This window comes from Chelonia mydas, chromosome 6 (genome assembly GCF_015237465.2).
Source record: "Chelonia mydas isolate rCheMyd1 chromosome 6, rCheMyd1.pri.v2, whole genome shotgun sequence".
Taxonomy (NCBI): domain Eukaryota; kingdom Metazoa; phylum Chordata; order Testudines; family Cheloniidae; genus Chelonia; species Chelonia mydas.
The window spans coordinates 29635173-29656114 of NC_051246.2; the positions used below are offsets into that span (position 1 = coordinate 29635173).

Sequence of the window (20942 nt, forward strand, 5' to 3'; positions counted from 1 at the left end):
ACAGTCCCTTTGGTTTCCTGTGCACAGACCATCATGTAATTCCAGGAGCCAAGCCAACTTTCCTTCCTAGCTCACCACCAGGTATCTCACCCAAAGGAAGCAGATGCTCTCCACAGCTGGAGAGCAGCCACAGCGAGTGCTTTCACCTGCCTAATAGCCATTAGGTGGTGGCCACCTCTGCAAAATGACCACAGTTGAGTTAATGCCAAGAATGTTTCCTCCTCTTTTCTAAGACATCTATTTATTTTATTGATTTTTCATGCACACACACACACACCCCAGTTTACACCAGCTGAGGACTTCCCGCCTCCACCCTCCCAGCTCCATCAATGCTGTGTGCATGGCTTTGCGGAGAGACCACACAATCTTGTTACTGTGGCCACTGTCTCGTCTCCCCCAAACTTACGTGTTGTTGTCCATGTTTCATTTGGATTGTAACCTTTTCAGGTCAGGGACTCTATGCTGTTTATTTGTAATGGGAGATGCCTTGCTCGCTTCTGGACTTTGTAAAATAAAATGATCATCCATCTATTCAAAATTCAGCATCTCACCCACACAGCAGAATCTGAAAGATAAACCATGATGCTGCGGTCTCAAGATGCTAGCGCAGCAATTAAAACAGCAACAAACGTGCCACAAACCAAAAGCAACAACAAGCTAGATGGCTTCAGATCCCTGCACAGAATTATCCCCTGCCCCAGCAGACCACCTCACCACAACACAACGTGCAGAACTAAGACAGATGCTCACCAAATATGAAATCAGTGGCCACAAATAAAAGGTGGGAACTGGGCAGACCAAAGCACAGTCCAGACCCAGAGAAAGGCAGTAGAGTAACTGTGATTAAGAAGAACTTCATAGTGATAGGCAAAGGATTATGAGAAAGCTACTTCCTCAAATTATCTTGAATCATAAAAGATATTTCATCAAAGAGCGATGAGAAAATAAATGAGCCTAACCCTGGGAGAAAGGAGAGAGCTATATGGCAGCATGCTATGTAGCAATGAATCTGCAAGTGGTTCAGGACTGGATGGTGCTGCTCAAACCCCAAACAGCAGGTAGCCCCATACTGAGCAGATAGTACCTGCTGCTCACAGACAGCGGAGGGGTGCATTTTTAGGGGAACATGTAAATGGCATGCAATGCCGATAAAGTCTCCTTGAACTGAGTTCTTTGTTCCACCAGTGTCTTCCCCCTCCCTCAACCTCTCCCTGGCAGGCAACCAGGGCCATCCTTAGCCATACGCAAAGTACGCAGCTGCATAGGGCAGCTCCTGGTGCACTGTGCAGCTGCGTGCTGCTCCAGCCCCTGCTCTGGCTCTTCCCCAGGCCTTGCCCCTGCTCTGCCTCTGCCCCGCCCTCCCCACTCCTCTGAGGACTCCAGGAGCGGTCGGGCTCCCTGCACTCACCGGTAAGTGGAGTGACCTGGCCCCAGCTTGCTCCGCTTCCCTGGCTCCCAGCCCCGCTGCCGGCGAGTGCTGGGGAGTGGTTCCCCCCCAAGCCTGGGAGCCAGGGGAGCGGTGCAGGCTGGGGCCAGGTCACTCCACTTCCCGCAGGAAGTGGCTAGCACCCCTTCCTCCCCATCTCCCATGGAGGCCTGGGGCGGGCCCCCCTCTCCCCCCACCCCAGTGGAGGCCTGGGGCAAAGCCCCACACAGTCCGTCCCCCCCCCCCCCCCCGCAGATGCCTGGGGCCAGTCCCCCGCCCCCACACTCCTCCCTGTGAAGGCCTGGGGCCCCACACAGCTCCCCCCGCGGAGGGCACCAAAATAGCTCGGGACGGCCCTGCAGGCAACCACGTGGAATTCGTTCAACACATGGGAAAATCCGTTCCAGTAAAATAATCCCACCCACTGAAACTTTCATTGCAGCCTCAGCCCCTCTCTCTTCTCTGGCATCCCTTCCATTAGTCCTGTTTAAAAAATTAATATAGGAACCCTTCTTGTGTCCGGCATTTTACAATTAAAGATGGGCCTCAGCTATAAAGATTCAGATCTGAACTCCGTCAGAGTTTATCGGGGCTCGGATTTGTAGGCATCGTTATTTGCACAGCCGTGACAGTTGCTTTAATTTGACCCATTCTAGCTAGGCTTGAAGTCCTGGCCCCAGTGAGGTCAGTGGGCGTTTTGCATTGACTTTGATGGGATCAGGATTTCAGCCAGGGACGGCTGTAAAGCCTGAAACAGGATCAAACCCCAGAACTGAACTTCAAGGTTGGGAGGCTTTGGGATTTCAGCTGTTGCATCTGGCTTAGCTCTGAATTTGCTTCCAATCAGATATGAAAAGCAGGTTTGATTTTATGATGATGATTTTAAAAGAAACCCTGCTCCTCCATCTGGCACAAAACTCAAAGTCCAAGTGGCAGGATCTGTATGACTCAGCCCACGCACAGAACAGCTTCTGAGACTGCTGAAGTGTGTTTGTATAGCATGTGAATCAGTTATTTCAAGCAAAGTACCTTGTACCTGATTTTTCTGGCTCTGCTCTCATGCTAATCTATGGCTCATATTGGCAATGTAATACTTGTTTTATGTGCAACCTGTTTCAAGGATGATTTACTGAGACCCAGTGATATGCATCTGGATGAAGTGGGAATCAAATTACCAAGGCCCCGGACTTTCATCAGAGCTCCACTGCGCTAGGCCCTGTACAAACACATTGAAAGAGCCAGGTTTTAGCTCAAAGAACTCTTACAGCCTAGCTAGACCTGGCACACTAAGGACAGATGGGGAAATAGAAGTACGTGAGGCCAAGTGACTCCCCCAAGGTCACAGAACAGCTGAGTGGCAGACCTGGGGAACAGAACCTAGATCCCCTGATTCTGTCCAGGGTCCTATTCACTGGATGAGGACATCTCTGGGATGGGGACTGTGCTGTCAGAATAGCTTCAGGATCATATACGTTTTAAGCCAATGGGTACGTGTGATCCAAGGAAAATCTTTGTTACAAAGGGCCAGATTCTTCCCTGGGATAAATGCACAGTAAGGGAACTACTCAGCGTGAACAAAGCTAGCAGAAGCAGGCTCTCTAGGAGGCGGTATTTTGGTATGTTACAGGAAGACCTATTTCTGCAGCATATTTTCTATTCACAACTGCTGCCAGTGCCGGGCAGCTTCACGGTCTAATAAATCCTGGACTGTCTAAAGTGGCTGTGCCTTGTGCCCAACCCCACTGAAGTTTAGGGCAAATCCACCCCTGGCTTCAGAGGGAGGAGTCTCAGTCCCAGTGTCATAGCTTCTGTGAAGAAACTGCCCATTGACACATTGAGGGCGAGGCATCCAACAAAGACTCCTTTTATTTCCAACAGTAGGACGTCATAAAGTGACGACATATTTAATAGCAATACGTGGCTTGGGAATCCCAGTGCAGGAGAACAGTCACTGGCTGAAATAAATTTGTTAGTCTCTAAGGTGCCACAAGTACTCCTTTTCTTTTTGCGAATACAGACTAACATGGCTGCTACTCTGGAACCAGTCACTGGCTGAAGTTCCGAGATGATAAATGTCATGGATTTTAATAAATATACAACTAGGAGTGGCCTCAATCAATGACTGATGAGATCGTTTTTCTGCCAGCTGATTATATATACTTTACCAGATAAAATAGTAACAGTGTCACTTAGTTAGTCTCCCCAAGGCAAGATACTGGCAGGACTGCAGGAATATTTTAAGGGTAAGAAGCAGATTGTCAGCTGGTGTAAATCAGTGTAGCTCTATAAATGTCCATGGTGCAGCCCTGCCTCGCTCTCATTGTGATGCGCTGAGTTCTAGAACGCTTCGGTTGGTTTGGGAACACGGATGCAAGCAGGGTACCTCAATGGCAGCCCAGGAGCATACAACACAACCTGAGAGGTGGGCTGCAGGGATGCAAAAGGAGCTTTAAGCCCCCTTTGTGCTTTCTTGACTCTGGCAGAGCTGCATGGTTTGAAGGGGGAGCTGCTTTCCCTCCTCAGCTAAAGCAGAGAGCCCACCCCCCCTCCTCTCCCTGACTTTGGCTAACAGCACTCCCCATCCTCCTGCATTAGTGAAGTGAGGCCTCCCTGTCCTGTTTCAATCTTCTTCAAAAGCTGAGAGCTGTGTGCTAGTCTGAAGCTCCACTGGGTAAATTATGCCAGTCAGGGATTATGGAAGTACAGGGAAGCTCAACCATGCCCCCTACACAGCCACCAGGACTGCAGTGAGGGCGGGTCCTAGACTTCACATAGACTTTAATGTCAGCAGAGACTCCACACACATTAGGAGACCCTTCAGGGCTGCGTTGAGCGAGTGGTGCAGCACAGACAGCTGTAATGCAAGAGGGAATCTGGCCAGTACGGCCTAACAGAGACCAGCTGCTGTGCTTCCTCTATGCTAACTCTAACCCTCTCAATAAAATGAACAAGCAAGGAACAAAATGACAGTCTGGATTACGTTTCCCCCTAGGGTGACCAGATGTCCCGATTTTATAGGGACAGTCCCGATTTTTGGGTCTTTTTCTTATATAGGCTCCTGTTACCCCCACCCCCTGTCCTGATTTTTCACACTTGCTGTCTGGTCACCCTATTTCCCCCTCATGTTTGGTCTTAACAAAGTAACATACTGTACCTGTACTAGGGTCAGAAACAACCAGGCGCAAGTCACATAAGGAAGAATTCTTATCTTTTCTGCTGGTTTGAAGTTACAGGACAGAATATTGGTTTTTAATGCTGTAGTTTTAAAAAAATGTGCTAAAATGCTTTGAAAGAAAAACTTCAGCCACCCAAAGAAGGCTTTGAATTAAAATTATGGAGCCAAATCCTGCTGTCTATCACTAGTCAGCCCTTGCTAGGGGACACAGCCTGAGTACTCAGGTGGCGATGAGTGTAATCCACGTGGATTAGCTAGGCAAGACGCCCAGCCTCTGGAATGGTAGCTGTGATTACTTGAAGTTCATTTTTCAGCCACTAGCGCTGTCAGTTGCAGAGCATTCCAGCCGGGGCGTGGCAAACGCAACCAGGGAGACAAAGCTGGGCTGCATGCTGTGTGGAAACCTGTTTGTGCTCGTTACTGAACACTGCCTTTTTAAGAAAGTTTGTGATAAAATATCAGGACAGGGCTTGACTTTCCCTGCCCAAGTCAGGCATGAGTAGAAAGCCATGATTTTTTTCAAGGCTCATTATTGCTGAGTGAATAGATGCACAATGCGCCATATTTTTAATGAATGTGTTCTCTTTTTCACTCATGGAGTGTCTGTCAGGCAAAAACAATTGCCCGAAATATATTTGTTATGCAAGTGCCTTTTCACTTTTTATTTGTTAAATCATGGGTTGATCACAAATACTCACTATCCTGTGTCTTCACAACTATTTGAGCTGAGGTTGAGTGGGGGGGGGCGGGGGGCGGGAAGAGGCAAAGCAAAGGTGGAGCCTCGGGGGAAGGGCCAGAATGGGGGGTGAGGCCTTGGGGCAGAGCGGGGGGTGGAGCACCCCAGGGAAAACTAGAAGGCTGCACCTATTGTCCCATTCTGGTACTACTGTCACCCATCTGCTTAACTACATTTCTCAGGGGAGTGACATTTTCACATCTGAGCGAGGTAGCTCGGCTGACCTAACTGTTAGCGTAGAACAGCTCTAAGAAAAAAGAACGTGGCAGATTATGTGTAACAGCACCGCCTGGTGACACCTGACATAAAGGTGCCAGTTTGTATCAGAGTAACTGGCACCATCATTATGAACAGTGAGATTGGCTGATATTGAAGCCAAGATATTCAAGCGTGACTAGGTATGTCCAATTTGAGCCATCAAAGGGGTGGGCCTGATTTTCAGAAAGTGCTGAGCATCCACGCTCTGAAATTTGGCCCTTCTAAGGAGACTCAGGCTGGACACCCAAAATCACTAGTCACTTTTGACCAGCTGGGTCAATAGCGATGACACCAGAAGTGGTGAGGCCTCAGGGGCTCTGTGCTGGGGGAGGCTGGAGATCCTGTAAAGCTTGCTTCTTCTTGAAAGTGAACAATTCCCAGCCCCAGAAGGCCTGAGCACAGCCTGCACACACAAAGCTCCCTGTTGGGCTAGGAACACAGTTTAAAGGTGGGGCTTCCCTCTCCCCTACCTCACTTAGACATTGAAATTATTTCATTGTCTCGCTTCATTAAAGCAAACTGGAGTCAAGCTGACATGGGAAGAGGCACCACCTTGTGCAGCTTCCAGGGAAGATGAGAAAGCTCATCGCAATTAAGGTATCGGTTTGCTTTGCCTTAGTCCAACCTTTTAATCAGTGTTGGCTTTGAAATTCGACTCCCGGTTAAATGTAGTTTTCAGGCTTCTTGCTCTCAAGCAACACAACCTACTGATTGAGCAGGGTCAGCCATTCTCCACCCTGACAGGCAGGCACCTCCACCACTGTGGGAAAAGGGGGATGGAGCTGCCTGCTCCCGCCCGCCAGTGTCCGCTTTGGGCTAAGTTGCTCATCTCCACTCATGAACCTTTCCACTGCCAAGGCTAAGGGGCCATCACGTCTACTGGCAATGCTGCTGACGTTGGTGCACAGAACAGTGATGAAAGACCCCAGGCAACATGCAAGAAAAGCTGGGCTTCCAAAGGGCTTTGATGGCGTAGAGCCCAGACCAGCATGTGCCCAGCTCTGCCAGCTAGAGAGCACTAGGTTAGTTTTTGTGTTCTGGTAGTTTGAATTACACAGTACAGGGCTTGTCTGAGAAGGCCAGGTTCGGCATGGCTGAAAGTTTTAATGGCTGAAGTGGTACACACTGGAGCCAGTTGTCAGTTATGCTATGGCCCTTTTACACAGCTCTAACATGCAAAGGGGGCCTTAAAGTGAGTCCCCCTGAGAATACCCTGGGCCAGATCCTCAGCTGATGTACAATGTAGCTCCACTGAAGTCAACTTCCACCAGCTAAGAAAGTAAGCTCCTGTGTACAGAGGACCTCCCCAGCCAGTGTAGAGCACAAGTCAGGTCTATACACAAGCCCTGCTCCTAATCTGTCCCCTTGGTTTAGCAGGATGGTCAGGGACAGGGTTGGATTATATTGTGCTATCGCAATTCTGTGCTTCCCAGAACACAGTGGGAGTCATGGGAAGCAAAGTAGGTTAGAATAGTTCTGAGGCTGCTTGAATTTACACAGGGAGCCAGGCAGGACAGCCGCAGACCAGAAGAGTGATTTAAAGGCACCTTCCGCCAGTCCTGCACTTTCTTTGTCCCCGAGTGTAGGAATGAAGTAAGTGAGAATCAGGCTCACGTATTCTGTAATCCCATCTAACCAGGTCTCCTCAACGGTATAGCTCAAAATACTGAGCCGGCCTTTTCCTCCCTAATATAGGGACATCTAACATACATTTCTTGAGAGAGCAACATTTAATGACAACTGCTTTGTTTTAAGAAATTAACATTATTTCAAATGCAATGGACCGGCAGCTAGTTTAACACGAGCAGAAATGACACACATCCTTCCTGAAGAAATCCACTGGCATTTTCTACCAGATGCGGCAGGGAATCCAGCTCCGTCACTGACTCAACCTGTGGCCTTGGGCACAACCTGTAATCTCCCTGCCTCAGTTTCCCAATCAGTAAAATGCAGATACTGTAATACTTAGCTTCTTCTGGTGAAGCTTTTAATTAATGCTTGCAACGTGATTTGTGCTCCTCAGATGAAAGGCACAGCAGAAGTGAAAAGTATTACCCATTTTTATTAGATTCCACCTGAGACAATTATCCACCCTAAATCAACTCCATGTCAGCCTCCTAAAATAAGGAGTGTAACATTCTTGCAGTTCCAGTTTCTGGGCTAACTTGTCCACCCCAGGACTCTAGGATTTGCATAGGAATCATCAATGGGCATGTGGTGAGCTCTTGCTGCTGGCTCTGGGCCTGTGGTCCAGCAGCCACCAGGGAAGGGGAAAGGTAAAATTACCACAACCCAGTCTAACATCCCAATAGTTGAGCAAGCTAAGATTCCATCCGTTTCAGTAGATGATTTGCAAGCGTGAAGGACTGGAGAACCTTTGTGTGAGCATGGCCATGAGTCCAACAAACCCTGCACGCTAGGGTTTTTTGGTTTTTGTTTTGCTGGTATGGACATGGCCTAGATGCAATGGAAAACCACAAGGCAGAGGATTTCCTCAGTTTTATTGTGTGCTCCAGCCTCATTCTTACCCTTTCTGCTTGTAAAAATTCCCTTCACAACTTAAATGGAATCACTGTTGTCTTGACAAAGTCTTTGAAACCAGCATGAAGCAAAGTACAGCATGAAATAATTCATACTCATTCTCCGCTTCTGCTCACTGGGGCAGGAAGCCAATGCCTCAGCCTTTAAATGCCAATCTTATGAAAACATGAACGGTTTTTGCATAACTGCAGCATCTCAGAAACATCCAACAGTTTACCTGTTGAACAGGGGTGGCATGAGGCTTTGTTGATGTGCTTGTAGAGCACAAAAAGCACCCCTGTGAAATACTAGCTAGTGGCTGAGCTGGTGCAATGAAATCGCACTCACAGCCTGCTGCGCCATGGCTGGGAAAAGGTGGTTGAATGGGAGTAAGGCCACAAATATCAATCGCGTGCTGAGCTAGGCACTCTAGCACAGAGGTTCACAAACTGTGGGTTGGGCCCCCAAAGTTGGTCGTGACCCTCCGGTTCCAGTTAGGTGCCCCGAAGCTTCATCTCACCAATCTCAACAAAAATCCTAAAGCCATCCTGGTATGAGCACAACGGGAGGAGGTGAGTTTCATTGGTGCACGAGTCCCCATGTTTCACCCAAAAATGCTGTGGCTGCCTCTGATCATCAGTGAATCAAATAAGCTCAAAAGAGATTTTTTTTTTTTTTTTTCCAAAGTGAAAAAAATTGCAAGAGGTTTTGAGTACAAAGATCACTGGATTCCTGCATCACAACCCACCATACTTCTTTTCAAAGTGAGATTCGCTGGGAAGGGTTACTTGCTTCATGAACCAGAAGGAATTTCAAGGAAGTAAAGAAGACAAGTCACGGCAGAATTATACATGGCACCTAACCCAAAATATCAGAAGCCTCGCTTCCGGGGAGCATAGACCTGGCTGTCCTCACTGGCATTTAAAGGCCCATGCACCCTGGGATTAAATTGCATAATTCCTAAACACAGAGGCCCAGCTTGTGAGCTGTCACACAAAATACTCCACCTGAAGTCATTGGACCATCCAGGTAACTGCTCAGCATTAGGAGAACGGGACTCACAGTCAGGCCTTTAGGAAGAAGCCACACAGAGCTTCTCTAGCACAGCTCCTTTAGTGCTGGATCCAGGCAACAGCTGACTGGAGCTGAGGGAGCACCTTTCACCTAGCTATTGCTACAGCCGATTACGCCTGGCCAGCGCTCAGCTCTGTGCAGTCATCCTTGGACTAGCCTTAAGTACCAGGAGGAAAGTGTGACACTGCACCCCCCCCCTATTCTTCACGGTGCTATTATTGTGATAGGATTATGGCCTAATTATGATTCGTTTTGTGCAAGATGAGTCATGTGAGGTGTCTGGAAACGTTATGATGGGCTGAATAGGCTTAGCCTATTTGTATGCATGCATCATTTTTGTATCTGAAGTTATAAATACTGACTATGTATCTGTACTTCACATGTAGTTACACCTGGGTCATGTCCACAAGACAAGATGCATTCAGGCTAAATAGCTGGTTGGGAAGGGTTTATTCAGGTAAATGAGCCATTAGGTTAAAAACAATAGGCCTTAGGCGAAGCTGATTGCCCACCTGCTGAGCCTTCCTGAGAATGCTACAGACAGCCTGTGAGTGATGGCTGCTATGACTCCACAAGAACATGTGACCAGGCCACATGATGCTGGACTCCATCTTGGGATGTCAGTATTTTGCCACAGACTGGGCTGTGAACCAAGCTTTGCAAAAGTTATATAAGGCAGGGCGTGACATCATCTGTGGTTCTTCACTCCCAATGCAAGACGACGCCTGGAAATACCTGAGGAACAAAGACTGAACTGGGGGGAGTGCTGGACCCAGGCTAAAGGGCTTTCTAGCCTGTGTATGAAACACCAGGGGTGTCCAGTGCTGTAAAGCAAGAACAACTTGCCCTTTAATGATCTGCAGCCTGCTTGTATCATTTCTCAGGGTGAGAATCTGCTAATTCATATCCAGTCTATTTAGTATATTAAGCTTAGTTTGTATTTTTTGTTTATTTGCTCGGTGATCTGTTTGCTATCCCTTATAATCAATTAAAATCTATTTTTTCCTAGTTAATAAACTTGTGTTTGTTTTAATTTAAACCAGTGAGCTTTGACTGGAGTGCTTGGGGGACATCTCTGTTTGGTTAGCACAAGTGTGCATTGTTCTCTTCACATTGAGGGAGCGGCGGACTGGGTATTAAACCCATATACTGGCCAGATTTGACCAAGGCAGGACTGTACTGCTCTGGGGGATCTTCGGCTGGGAAGCTGGTGGTTAGCTTGAGTGTGTGTAACTGCAGCTGGGGGTGTCCCTATCTGTGTGAATGCTGGTGAAAGTGTAGGCTGGAGGGCTTTGCAGCTTGTCACAGCAGCACAGTGTGAAAGGGACCCCAGGCTTGGGGGGGTTCAGTGGTACCCCAGTTCCAGGTAGCACTCGTCACAAAAAGTTTTGTCCATCGTCTGTTTTTGGTGAGTACTATAAAGTTGATAATCGCTGAGCGCCATGCAAAACAACATGGAGTTTAACCAGAAACTTAAAACTAACGGTCGTGAATACGCAGCAGACAATGCTTTTAGCGATTGTCCTGCTGCATGGCCCAGATGTTACGTTCCTGACACCAGCCTTTCTAAACCCTGAGCCCAGCAGGTTTTAAACAGTTACCTTACTGCGTGTTATCTTACTACTGTGTACTGCAGACACAGTTAGGCCTTGTCAACACTTACAGGTGAACTGCACTTAGAACCAGCTCAGGTGCCACTGTTATTAACAGCCACTCATCCTAATAATGATTCCATTTTCTCATGTAGAGAAAGCCCATCTTTTTCTCAAGGTGCTGCTATTTGTCCTATTTTATTCTAAACAGTAGTGCATTTGAGGCTGAGATTGAAAGCAATGCATTTGGGGAGTTTTTCACCTTTTTGAAGAAATGTCAGAGGCAGGTATAACTTAATTGGTGCTGCTTTGCATTAAAACGTCTAAAACAAGTCAGTCTGCCCCTTTTTTAGCTAGATACCTCCCCGTATAAACTCACGCTCCTAATTCAGAGGGGTACATTCCATCATTAAGTTTTGTCAAGAATTTGGATTAGCACCTCCACTTCTAGTTTTGGCACAAACCGATGCTCTAGATAGACAAATATGGAACTCTTCACAATCGGATGACTTCCAAGCATGCCCAAAGTAGATGCTAGAGTACTTCTATCGTGCTTCCATTTTATATTATTGCCCCTCCTCAAGCTCCATCCCCTTTGCTTCGCTCCATTCATATGGAATGGTTGGTTACATTTGTAGGTTGTGTTGCTCTTATAACTAACATGGTTTTATAAACTGAGAGTGTTCATGATATTGAACTTTATGAGCATATGGATTTAATCAAGGAAGAGCCTTTCTCTAGGCAACCAAAGACACTATGAACCAAACTTTTCGTCCCCTCACCGAAACAGAGGATGCAACATATAACGATACAGACCATAGATGTGGAGTTATATGTGCAAATCAAGTAACCACATGCAACTGCCAAATTATGTGCAATTTTTTGTTCAACATCGATGAGTATTTGTATCTACAACCGTTTTTAGAGGCTGCTCAAGATTTGTTTCATAAGTGAATGTTTGGGTCTAACCTCTTCCAAAGAAAGCTCAAAGCAGAACTGCATTCACTGTCCTAGTTGCTTCCTCCTCCCGAAACTTTGCTATGGCACACATTCTGTAACAGGCGGCCATCTGCTACAAAGCAAATAAGCCAAATGGCAAGATCAGTACCCAAATAACCCTTGGTACGTAATGAAATTGAGCATCTGCAGCCCTTTGAGACATCTGACCGTTGCACCAGTGTTGAAGTGTACATAGTGAGCTGCAGGAGAGCACCTAGTTAATGGTAGCATCCCTATTGCCATTCGCTGGAGGAGATTGAGCTCCATGTGCTAGTATCAGGCTACATTCTCCTTTTGCCAAAGTAGTTCTTGTGGCTGCATGATGCACCCTACCTACGGTGGTACCTTTTGAAAGGTGGGCCAATTGTTTTGGCTTGTGTTGAATAATCACATCCTCTCTCCCCAAATTGCACCTTTCCTAGACTACAAAGGCAGGATCTTCCAGGATTCCTTTGTGCTTAACTTTCATATATTGTTGGGGGCCTGGGCAGGGAGAGAAGAGGATACAACTGAGGATGGGGTATTTTAATAAAGCATTATAGTCTTTTGCAGAGAAAAAAATGTCGAGTTAGTGTGTTACATACAGTCAAGCGAAGACCATGCTTGGTGTGCTTTTATTAGGCTGGGTTTGGCATCACAAGCTGTACAGATTCCCACGGTAAAAACCCTAGAGTAATGTGAGTTGTGTAGGAGGTGAACATGCTGTTGGGTGGAGAGTAATTTTCTTGTGTAGGCGAGAGGTGAACCAGCAGAGCAGAAAATTGGGCTACAAACAAATCTGGCAGTCAATGAACAGCTCGCTCTGTGCAACAAGCTTCGTCAGCACCAACTTGTGGGGGGTTGATGGTTTGGACGCTTGTCCCATGTGAGTGACTGACTGTTTATTATTGGAGAGCAGGAGGCTGCCACTTCCCCCAAACAGCACTGCCTTTTGGGAATAACTTTGGGCTTCCGTCCACAGGTTTTAAGAGGCTAGAACTGTTTGGGATCACAGCATGTGCATGTGACAATACCAAGTACAAAAACCTCTCTTAGTTCATTATTAGTGTTACAAAGATAGAAAGTCTAGGAATGCTAAGAGGCTCCCATTTATTTTCAAGGTATGTCTATGTCACTAGTTAAACTTTATGTGAGCAACGTAGCTGTGGAGTCTGCAGCTCTCAACGTCCCCAGTGGCTTTGTAATTTTACATGGAATGTTTGCATTTAAATGGTTGATCTGCATACATGGTTCCATGGTTGTGGACTCACCTAGACAGAAAAAATGTCTAAGTTTTTATCTGCTCAGACCAATGGTGCATCTAGGCAGATATCCTGTCTGCAACAAGAAAAGGGAGACGGTGCTTCAGACAAAGATGTAGCACGCTTTAATAGCCAATTACATAACATACTTATGAGAAAATTCATCATAGCCTCAGGCAGTCGATGCTCTGGTAAAGTATAAACTTGTTTACTCAGCAACAAAGCCTGCCACCAGGCATCTGTGACCCCAGCCATCCACTCTGCCCTGGCTCCCTACCCAGTACAGGGTCATTGTCAGGGTTACGGTCCTCCATGTTCAATTCCCTGCACGGAATTGGCCTGAATTAGAATGGTCCTCTCTCACAGGAGGGAACACCTATCGCAGCGCTGTTTAATTGAAACACGGGACTTGAGAGATCATTTATTCTTAAAAATTGGAAGTGCTCTTTCTACCATGATAGGTAGGATAGCTACAAATGTCAATTTAGTCTAGCTGCTGTACCTGGGATTTTTTAAAAATTCTCTACTAAATCTTTTCCTTTAATCTTAAATTTTTTTGCTTCACTATTATCTGGTTAAAGTTAATGGAACACGCCTCTGACTCCTGGCCCTAGCCCCACTGAAACTAGTTTAATACATCTCTTTAAACAAAGTTACATGTACCGTGAAAATGAGATTTTTACTGCCGTTGTTGGCTGTGCACAGAGAGCTATTTGGCCCTTGTAGATAAGCTACTTTAAAATGACTTTGGGATAAGGCAGAACCGTGGTCCCTGCAGTGGCAATCTACAGGTACTTACACAGAAGATTACTTATTTTTGTTGAATAGAAGTTTAGAATTCACTAATCAAATGTACCAAGATGCTGCAACAGGAGATTTTTCTTCACCCACCTTGTCTTTATTGAAAAGGTTTAGAGGGTTTGTGTTAGAAGTGGTAGATCTCCCTTTTGACTGGACTTGGACCGTAGCTCTGATCTGGTCTAGCAATTCCTCTATCAGATAGCAAAAACCTCGTAAGTCAATCACAATAGTTCATGGCCCGTCTCCACCACTGCAGGATTATTCCCTGTAGTATATTTTTTAGTGTTTTGCCCATTTGAGATTTGTGTCTTGGATTTCAGTCCAAAGTTGCCCCAGCTGCCTAAAGGAATCTCCACGTCCTTGCCCAGACTCCTGCTGAGGAACATGACAGTAAATGGAAGCCAAAGGATATTATTGCCCACTGAATACACTCAGCCAGTTGCATGCTGGTTCAATATTAGATGGGAGAATTGGTCCTCAGAGGAGTAGCATACAAGCTTACAGCTTTGTTAGCCAGCTGAGTTACTGCTGATTGTTATTCCTCTCACCCCAAATAACTCAGGAAAAGCTGTACAATATCAAGTACAAGTTTTCCAGAAGGTCCAATATTTGGGCTGAGAACAAGCACAATTAGTTTTGGCCCTAAAATTAGGCTTTTCAAGGATTAAAGGCTGCGAACATTTTACGATGGAACTCTGTATACTTAACATACTACAAACAATGGCAAAATTCGATTTCTCTTTCCTTCTCAAACTCTTAGCGTACCCTATGTTAAAAAAAAATTTTTCCCAAAGAAAGTTCAAGGCCAGAATGGATCTCTATGTTTAGTCTGAGCTTCTGTACATCAGAGGCCACTACATTTCAGTTACCCTTATATCGAACCAAACAACAAGTATATCTTCAAGAAAGGCATCTGTCTTGATCTGAACACAGCAAAAGCTGGAGAATCCACAATTTCCCTTGGTAGTGTGTTCCATTGATTAAGCACCCTCACGTAAAAAACTTAAAAGACTTCAACTTCCAGCCACTGGCTCTTTTGGACCCTTTTCTGGTGGATCTTAATTCCTTTAGTACCCTACTATTTTCTCCCTATAAAAGGTGGTACTTAAATCTGCAGACCTGACAAACTTGCACACAAGAGTCCGAAAAGAGTCATCTCAGACTTGATAACAGTAAATAAATCTTAGCACACCAGGGAAATTCCTGAAGACAAGAGTGCCAGTATTCAAAAGGGGCAAGTGAGATGACCTGGGTAACCATAGGCTGGCTATATTGACCTCAATCCCAGGCAAAATAATGGAAGAGCTGATACAGGATTCAGTTAATAAAGACCTAAAGGAAAAGAAGATAGGTAATGCAAGTCAACATGGCTTAAGGTTTTGTCAAACCTTATTTCATTTATTGAGATTACAAGTTTTGCTAAAGGTAACTGTGTAGATGTAATATACTTAGACATTAGGTGTTTGAGTACTGCACAACATTCTGATTACTGATATTGTACAGTGCACACTGATGGCTTGGGAGCAGGCTAATGACATCTCAACGTAGTTGTCAGTGGGGAATCACTGAATGGGGGTGTTTCTAGTGGGGTTCTGCTGCTATTCAAAATTTTGATCAATGATCTTCAGGTGAATATAAAATCACTGCTGATAAATTGTGAATGACAAAGATTGTCAGAGAGGTAAATGATGGACAGGGGAGTTGTATGGAGGGATCTGATCACAGCAGAAGCTGGGTCTGTTTTTTAAATGTTTTTAATTCAGCAAAATGCACAGTTCTACATCTAGGAACTAGGAGTGCAAGCCATACCTACAGAATGGAGCCCTGTATCCTGGAAAGCAGTGACTCTGACCCCTAAAATCCTTGTGGGGAAGTACCTCAGTATGAGCTCTCTATGTAGCTGTGGCAAAACACCTATGCAATTCTTTAGCTGTATAAACAGGAGTAGGAAGGTGATTTTTACCTCTATAGAGGGCATGGGTGAGACAGATACTGGAATACTGTGTACAGTTCTACATTTGTCTATATTTTTAAAAAATAGTGAAAATGGGAGACTGCAGAAGAGAACCACAAATGATTTGAAGACTGGAGAAAATGCTTTCTACTGAGACTTAGAGCTCAGTCTCTTTTTGTTTTTTTGATAAAAAGAGTGAGGTGACTGGATTACAGTGTGTAATGTTTGTTCCTAGCAGATGTTTAACATCCTGTTACCCATGGATAGAAATTACTTCTTTACCCAGTATGAGTACATCATCCTGCTTCTTGCCACCCAAAACAATTTAAAAAAAAAAAAAAAAAAAAAAACATACTTGTGTTTAGCATGAACAATTTTACCATCTCCATCTAGTAATGGCCTAAACCATTTCTAGGATTTCTTTTGTTTCTAGCATACTTAAAGACATCAGAAGAAAATCCATGGCTGGCAGAGATAAGGACAAAGTGTTTTCAATATTGCATAGCTTCTAATTTTATATTGCTATTTCCCATTTGGTGTATATTGCTTTAATTTCTAATTGCAACCTTCACTTTGCCACTCTGTCAGGATAGGCTTTTATCCAAAGTTGTCCTACCTGGATAGTGGAATCATGGGGGTTTTTGGGGCTAATAAACCCTTCTTAAAAGAACTCCCTAGTCTCTCTGTCACTCATTTTTAACAAACACATTTCATCCATGATGCATAAGCAAGAAACAATGGTACTGCATGGTTCCTTATGTGCATCAAGCTTGCTCCATTTTGCAAGTAAACACTTCTCTACTAGCCCCGTAGAACTTATCCTGGGCTGTGGTGGACTATCAAGCTGGGTTTCCATCTCGTGCATCACTGGTAACAAAGTGTGTCCTCTGGCACCCATGCAACCTCAGTCTATAGTGGGCATGGACAGGTGATGCTGAGGGAATAACCTGCCCTCCAGAGTCTTTCCTGCTGGTGACTGGAGGAAAATATTCAGCTGGCATGTCAGAGCCCAAGGTGAGACTTCTGGCAGTTAAGAAAAAAAATCTGCCAGCTGAGTAAGTTTGATTATGCAAATGAGCAAGACAAAATAAAGAACCCTTACAATTGCATTTTTACAAGGTCACTTTTTATGAGAAAACTTCAGTTCAATGCAGGAAAGTCTGACACTGCACACCATAGTCTTCACAGTGATATATGATAGGATTGTGGCATAATTATGATGCGTTTTGTACAAGTCCTGTGAGGTGTCATTGGGAAAGTTATGAGTTGCTGAACAGGATTATCCTATTTGTATGCATGCATCATTTTTGTATCTGAAGTTATAAATATGATTATGTATCTGTACTTCAAACGTAGTTACACCTGGGTAACGCCCACTAGACATAATCACCTCAAACCTTCTCTAAATATTTGGATTTAGAGTAAGAAGCTGAACACCATTAGGTGGTCAAATTTTTGCCCATTTGGCACACCTCTTTTCATACTGCATACAGAGGCATGTAAAATAGGAAATCAAATGGGTGTGTTCAGTTAATATAGGAAAAATGAACAAGACAGCCATCGCTTTCCATGTTTCACAACTTTAATAGAATATTTAACTATTCTGTACAAATTGAAAACACCGTATTAAGTTACAAATGTGTAAGGTAAGGCTGGAGCACTCTCTACATGCCTGGTCACAGTGTTGATACAGCTGCTATTCAGCTGCTGCCAGAGGTTGGCATTGGATGCTTAAACTAGAAATGTGCACCTGAAATTCTGCACAACAACATAAGGTAGCTTTGAAGACTTCAGAGTTTTAAACAAAACAAGAAACTGTGGAACAGAGTAATTTGAGTGTTGCAAGTAAAACAGAACTTCAGATTTACTGAGTTAAATTTTGTTAATTTATATGTTCAGAATGAAAGCCCCTCCCATGCTGGATATTAAGCAGTAAGACTACTGGAAATTTTCTGGTTCTTTGGCTGCAACTCATTTCCATCAACAGCAGTAATTTGGCCTGTATGGTATGCTTTTCCCCAAAAGAGCTGTCATTTTGAAACATGTTCATTTCTTTTGTCTACTACCTTCAGAGACCAAATCAAAATTTTCCTTGTACAAGTACCCATATTTTATGCAAACAGGAAAATATTTTCAAGTATATTAAAAACTATTAAAAAAGCACTAATTCAGTCAAAGTACTTACAAACATGAATAAATAAATAGAAAGTGAACTACATAAATCTCAAATGACATCCCCTTTAATGAAGAATTACTTTTATTTAATTGGCTTTACTGAGATAATAAATATGACATTTGAAGCTGCTCAAGCACTAGTCTGATTTGTAGGTTGCAGGAAAATTTTATATTAAAAAAGAAGGAGAACTACTAGCAAAAGTCAAGTCATGTTGTTGTATTTGTTTTAGCTATCATAAATTTAATTCGTTTAGTTTAGCTTCTCAGCACATATGCTATTCCACAATTTCAATGTTTACCCAGAAAATGGATAGTCCAAACTACAATGTAAAGACTAAGTTTGGTCTAGTTCCCTATGAATAGGGCAAAAGGCTCATCAGAAAGCCTACAGATAATTTAGCTACAGTGTACCAAAGGCTGTAGAGTGTGCTTTATTTAAACCTCATACTTCCCAAATGCAGTGAAGATACCACTGTACAAGTTAAGCAAAAAATAAGAAAACAAAAGAGTTAGTGAAAATCATGCACCTGAAAACAAATTAATTTTAAGCATTGTTAATAAGATTGTGCTGCAGCAATGGAATATCCTGAACTGCAGGCCAGGTATCCAAATATATTTGTTACAAGTCGTTCAAATATCACTCTGAAGTGGTATTTCCTTATTATTGTTGTTTGCACTCAGCAGGTTGGCTGGAATCTTTCTGTTTGGAGAAGAAAAAAAAAGTTAAAAAAAGGAAGAAGCCTGCAATGGTAGTTCACTCAGTGCAATTTGGTCATGCATCCTTCATAGGCAACTACATAGGTTACCACCAAAAAAAGTCTACTGGGGAGGAAAGCTACAGGTAAACACGGGCTAAATCATGAAGTGCTTAACTACAATTCCCATTGACCTACGGTTGCTCAGCACTTCACAGATTATTCTATTATACTTCTATTCTCTCTACCATTTAAGAACATAACTGCCATAGTGGGTCAGAACAAAGATCCATTTAGCCCAGTACCCTATCTTCTGACAGTGGCCAATGCCAGGTGCCCCAGAGGTACAGATGAACAGAAGAGGTAATTATCAAGTGATCCATGCCCTGTTGCCCATTCCCAGCTTCTGGCAACACAGAAGACTTTCAAAAACAAATTCTCAAGTCCACATGTAGGCTCTTAAATAAGTGGCCCAGATTTCAAAAGTGCTGGACTCAATGGGAGATGCAGGGTCCTCAGCACTTTTGAAAAAAATCAATGCACTTGTTTTTTCAAGTCTTGGGCTCTATGTTGGAGATGATGGAACGTATTTATTTAACAGGCTGTGTTCCCCTCAGATGCCTTCTGCATCACTAGCCAGTAACTACTCAACCATTTAACACTCATTCAGACACTTCTTGCCAAATGTTAATCTGATCTATCAGAGCATTCAGAAAGTAAAAGCACCTATACCCCTACAACAGCATAGGGCCTGAAAAAGCCTTGGGGAAAAAAATTAACAAGAAAGGTGCGTTGATTAAATGCTCCAACTGCTTAGCTTTACTGTTTTACACAACATAGCAGGATATTTTAATCTGAGCATATACTTCCCTTTGTTTGTTTCTCATTACCCACGTCTACTCTAGATATAGGATTTGTGTTTATTGGTTTTCTGGGGTTTTTTTTTTTTTTTTAAACACACAAACACGGCTTTGTTGAACTCTACAGTAGTAAGGAAAATAGCTCTAAGGAAGACATCTTTTAAGACAATGTACCACTTTGACTGTAAAATGATTTATACTTAACTATTCCAAACCTGAACATTTCATATTGTAAAAAAGCAAGCATAAAGAATAAATGTTATATTAATTATTCATCATCATCAGGTGCCCACGTGCCTCTTCCTAACTGTCTGGGTTTCCAAAGGACACAGAAGTTAATCAATCTGCACGGATATAGCCTCAAACATCGGGTGCCTACCCTGTCAAGAAGGAATCCTCATACACTCAACGCAGCAGCAGCAAAGAAATGTTGTTGTTGTTTTGTTTATTAAAAAGCCTATTTGACAGATACTACTTGTAATCACATGGTACTACTGTTTGATTAGCTGTGGATAAGAGGGAGAACATGAACAACTTCCTAGCCATCAAAAAAGCTTATTTGGAAGTAAAGAACATTTTATTAAACAACTGCTTTGTAGTGGAGATAAATATCAAGTCAACGGACAGCAGTTTGTCATTTCAAATAGACAGCAGAAACGTCAGTTAAGAGAAAGATAGTATTAATGACATAATCTATCAGAATTGCAAAATATGGCTAAATTTAACCCAAACACTTAACTGATGAACTAAAGATTGTTTACAACATTATAATGGTTTAGAAGCTATATTTTAATCCTACTTTAGATCTTTTTAATATAACAGCCTTTAAGCAGGTAGGAAAGGGAAGTAGTGATGTTACTGCTTCAAAGAGAAAAAACTATTTTATTTCAGTTTTATTCATGAAGACAAAACCCTTGTGTATTATATTTTCTAATAAACTATTTATTACCTATGTTTTGTACCACCTTACAGCAATAAAAACATTTAAAAAATAAAATGCTGTTGCATAATTTCAACAAGATACATGAAATTGCATATATATTGTAAAGTTCCCTCTGTAGTAAGTGTCACATGTTAAAACCAAGATATTGTTCTAAATGCTATTCCATCACACTGAAAATCTGTTTGTATATCTCTAGGATAGTTTTATTTTTCAATAGACAGGAATACAGTGCTTTGGGCAAGGATGTAAAAATCACCTAAATCTCACAGTCTTTCAATGAACTATCTTAGGCACTTAGAAGCTTAAGTCCCATTTTAAAAAGTAGATTAGGTGCTTTTGAAAAATTTACCTGTTAAATGCAATTGAAATATAAATGATCTAAACCCCAGTATTTCACACAGTAAATAGCTTTATTTGCCTGCCTCACTAAATCCAGTCTCCAAGCACAGAGGGAAAAAAAATATGGTGATAGATTACATATAGAGCATATTCA

At 43.5% G+C, this 20942-nt stretch overlaps 1 protein-coding gene across 3 annotated transcripts in view; it reads right to left on the reverse strand.

Annotated features, from left to right (window-relative positions):
- Window positions 1-17340: 17340 nt before the first annotated feature.
- NAP1L4 (nucleosome assembly protein 1 like 4) overlaps window positions 17341-20942 on the reverse strand; it is a 56314-nt gene continuing 52712 nt past the window's right edge. For all 3 annotated transcript variants that reach the window (XM_043547990.1, XM_043547991.1, XM_037899651.2), the window contains one exon: window positions 17341-18651. In XM_043547990.1, coding sequence (XP_043403925.1) covers window positions 18613-18651 — 39 coding nt within the window. In that variant the 3' untranslated portion in view covers window positions 17341-18612. The remainder of the gene's footprint in view (window positions 18652-20942) is intronic.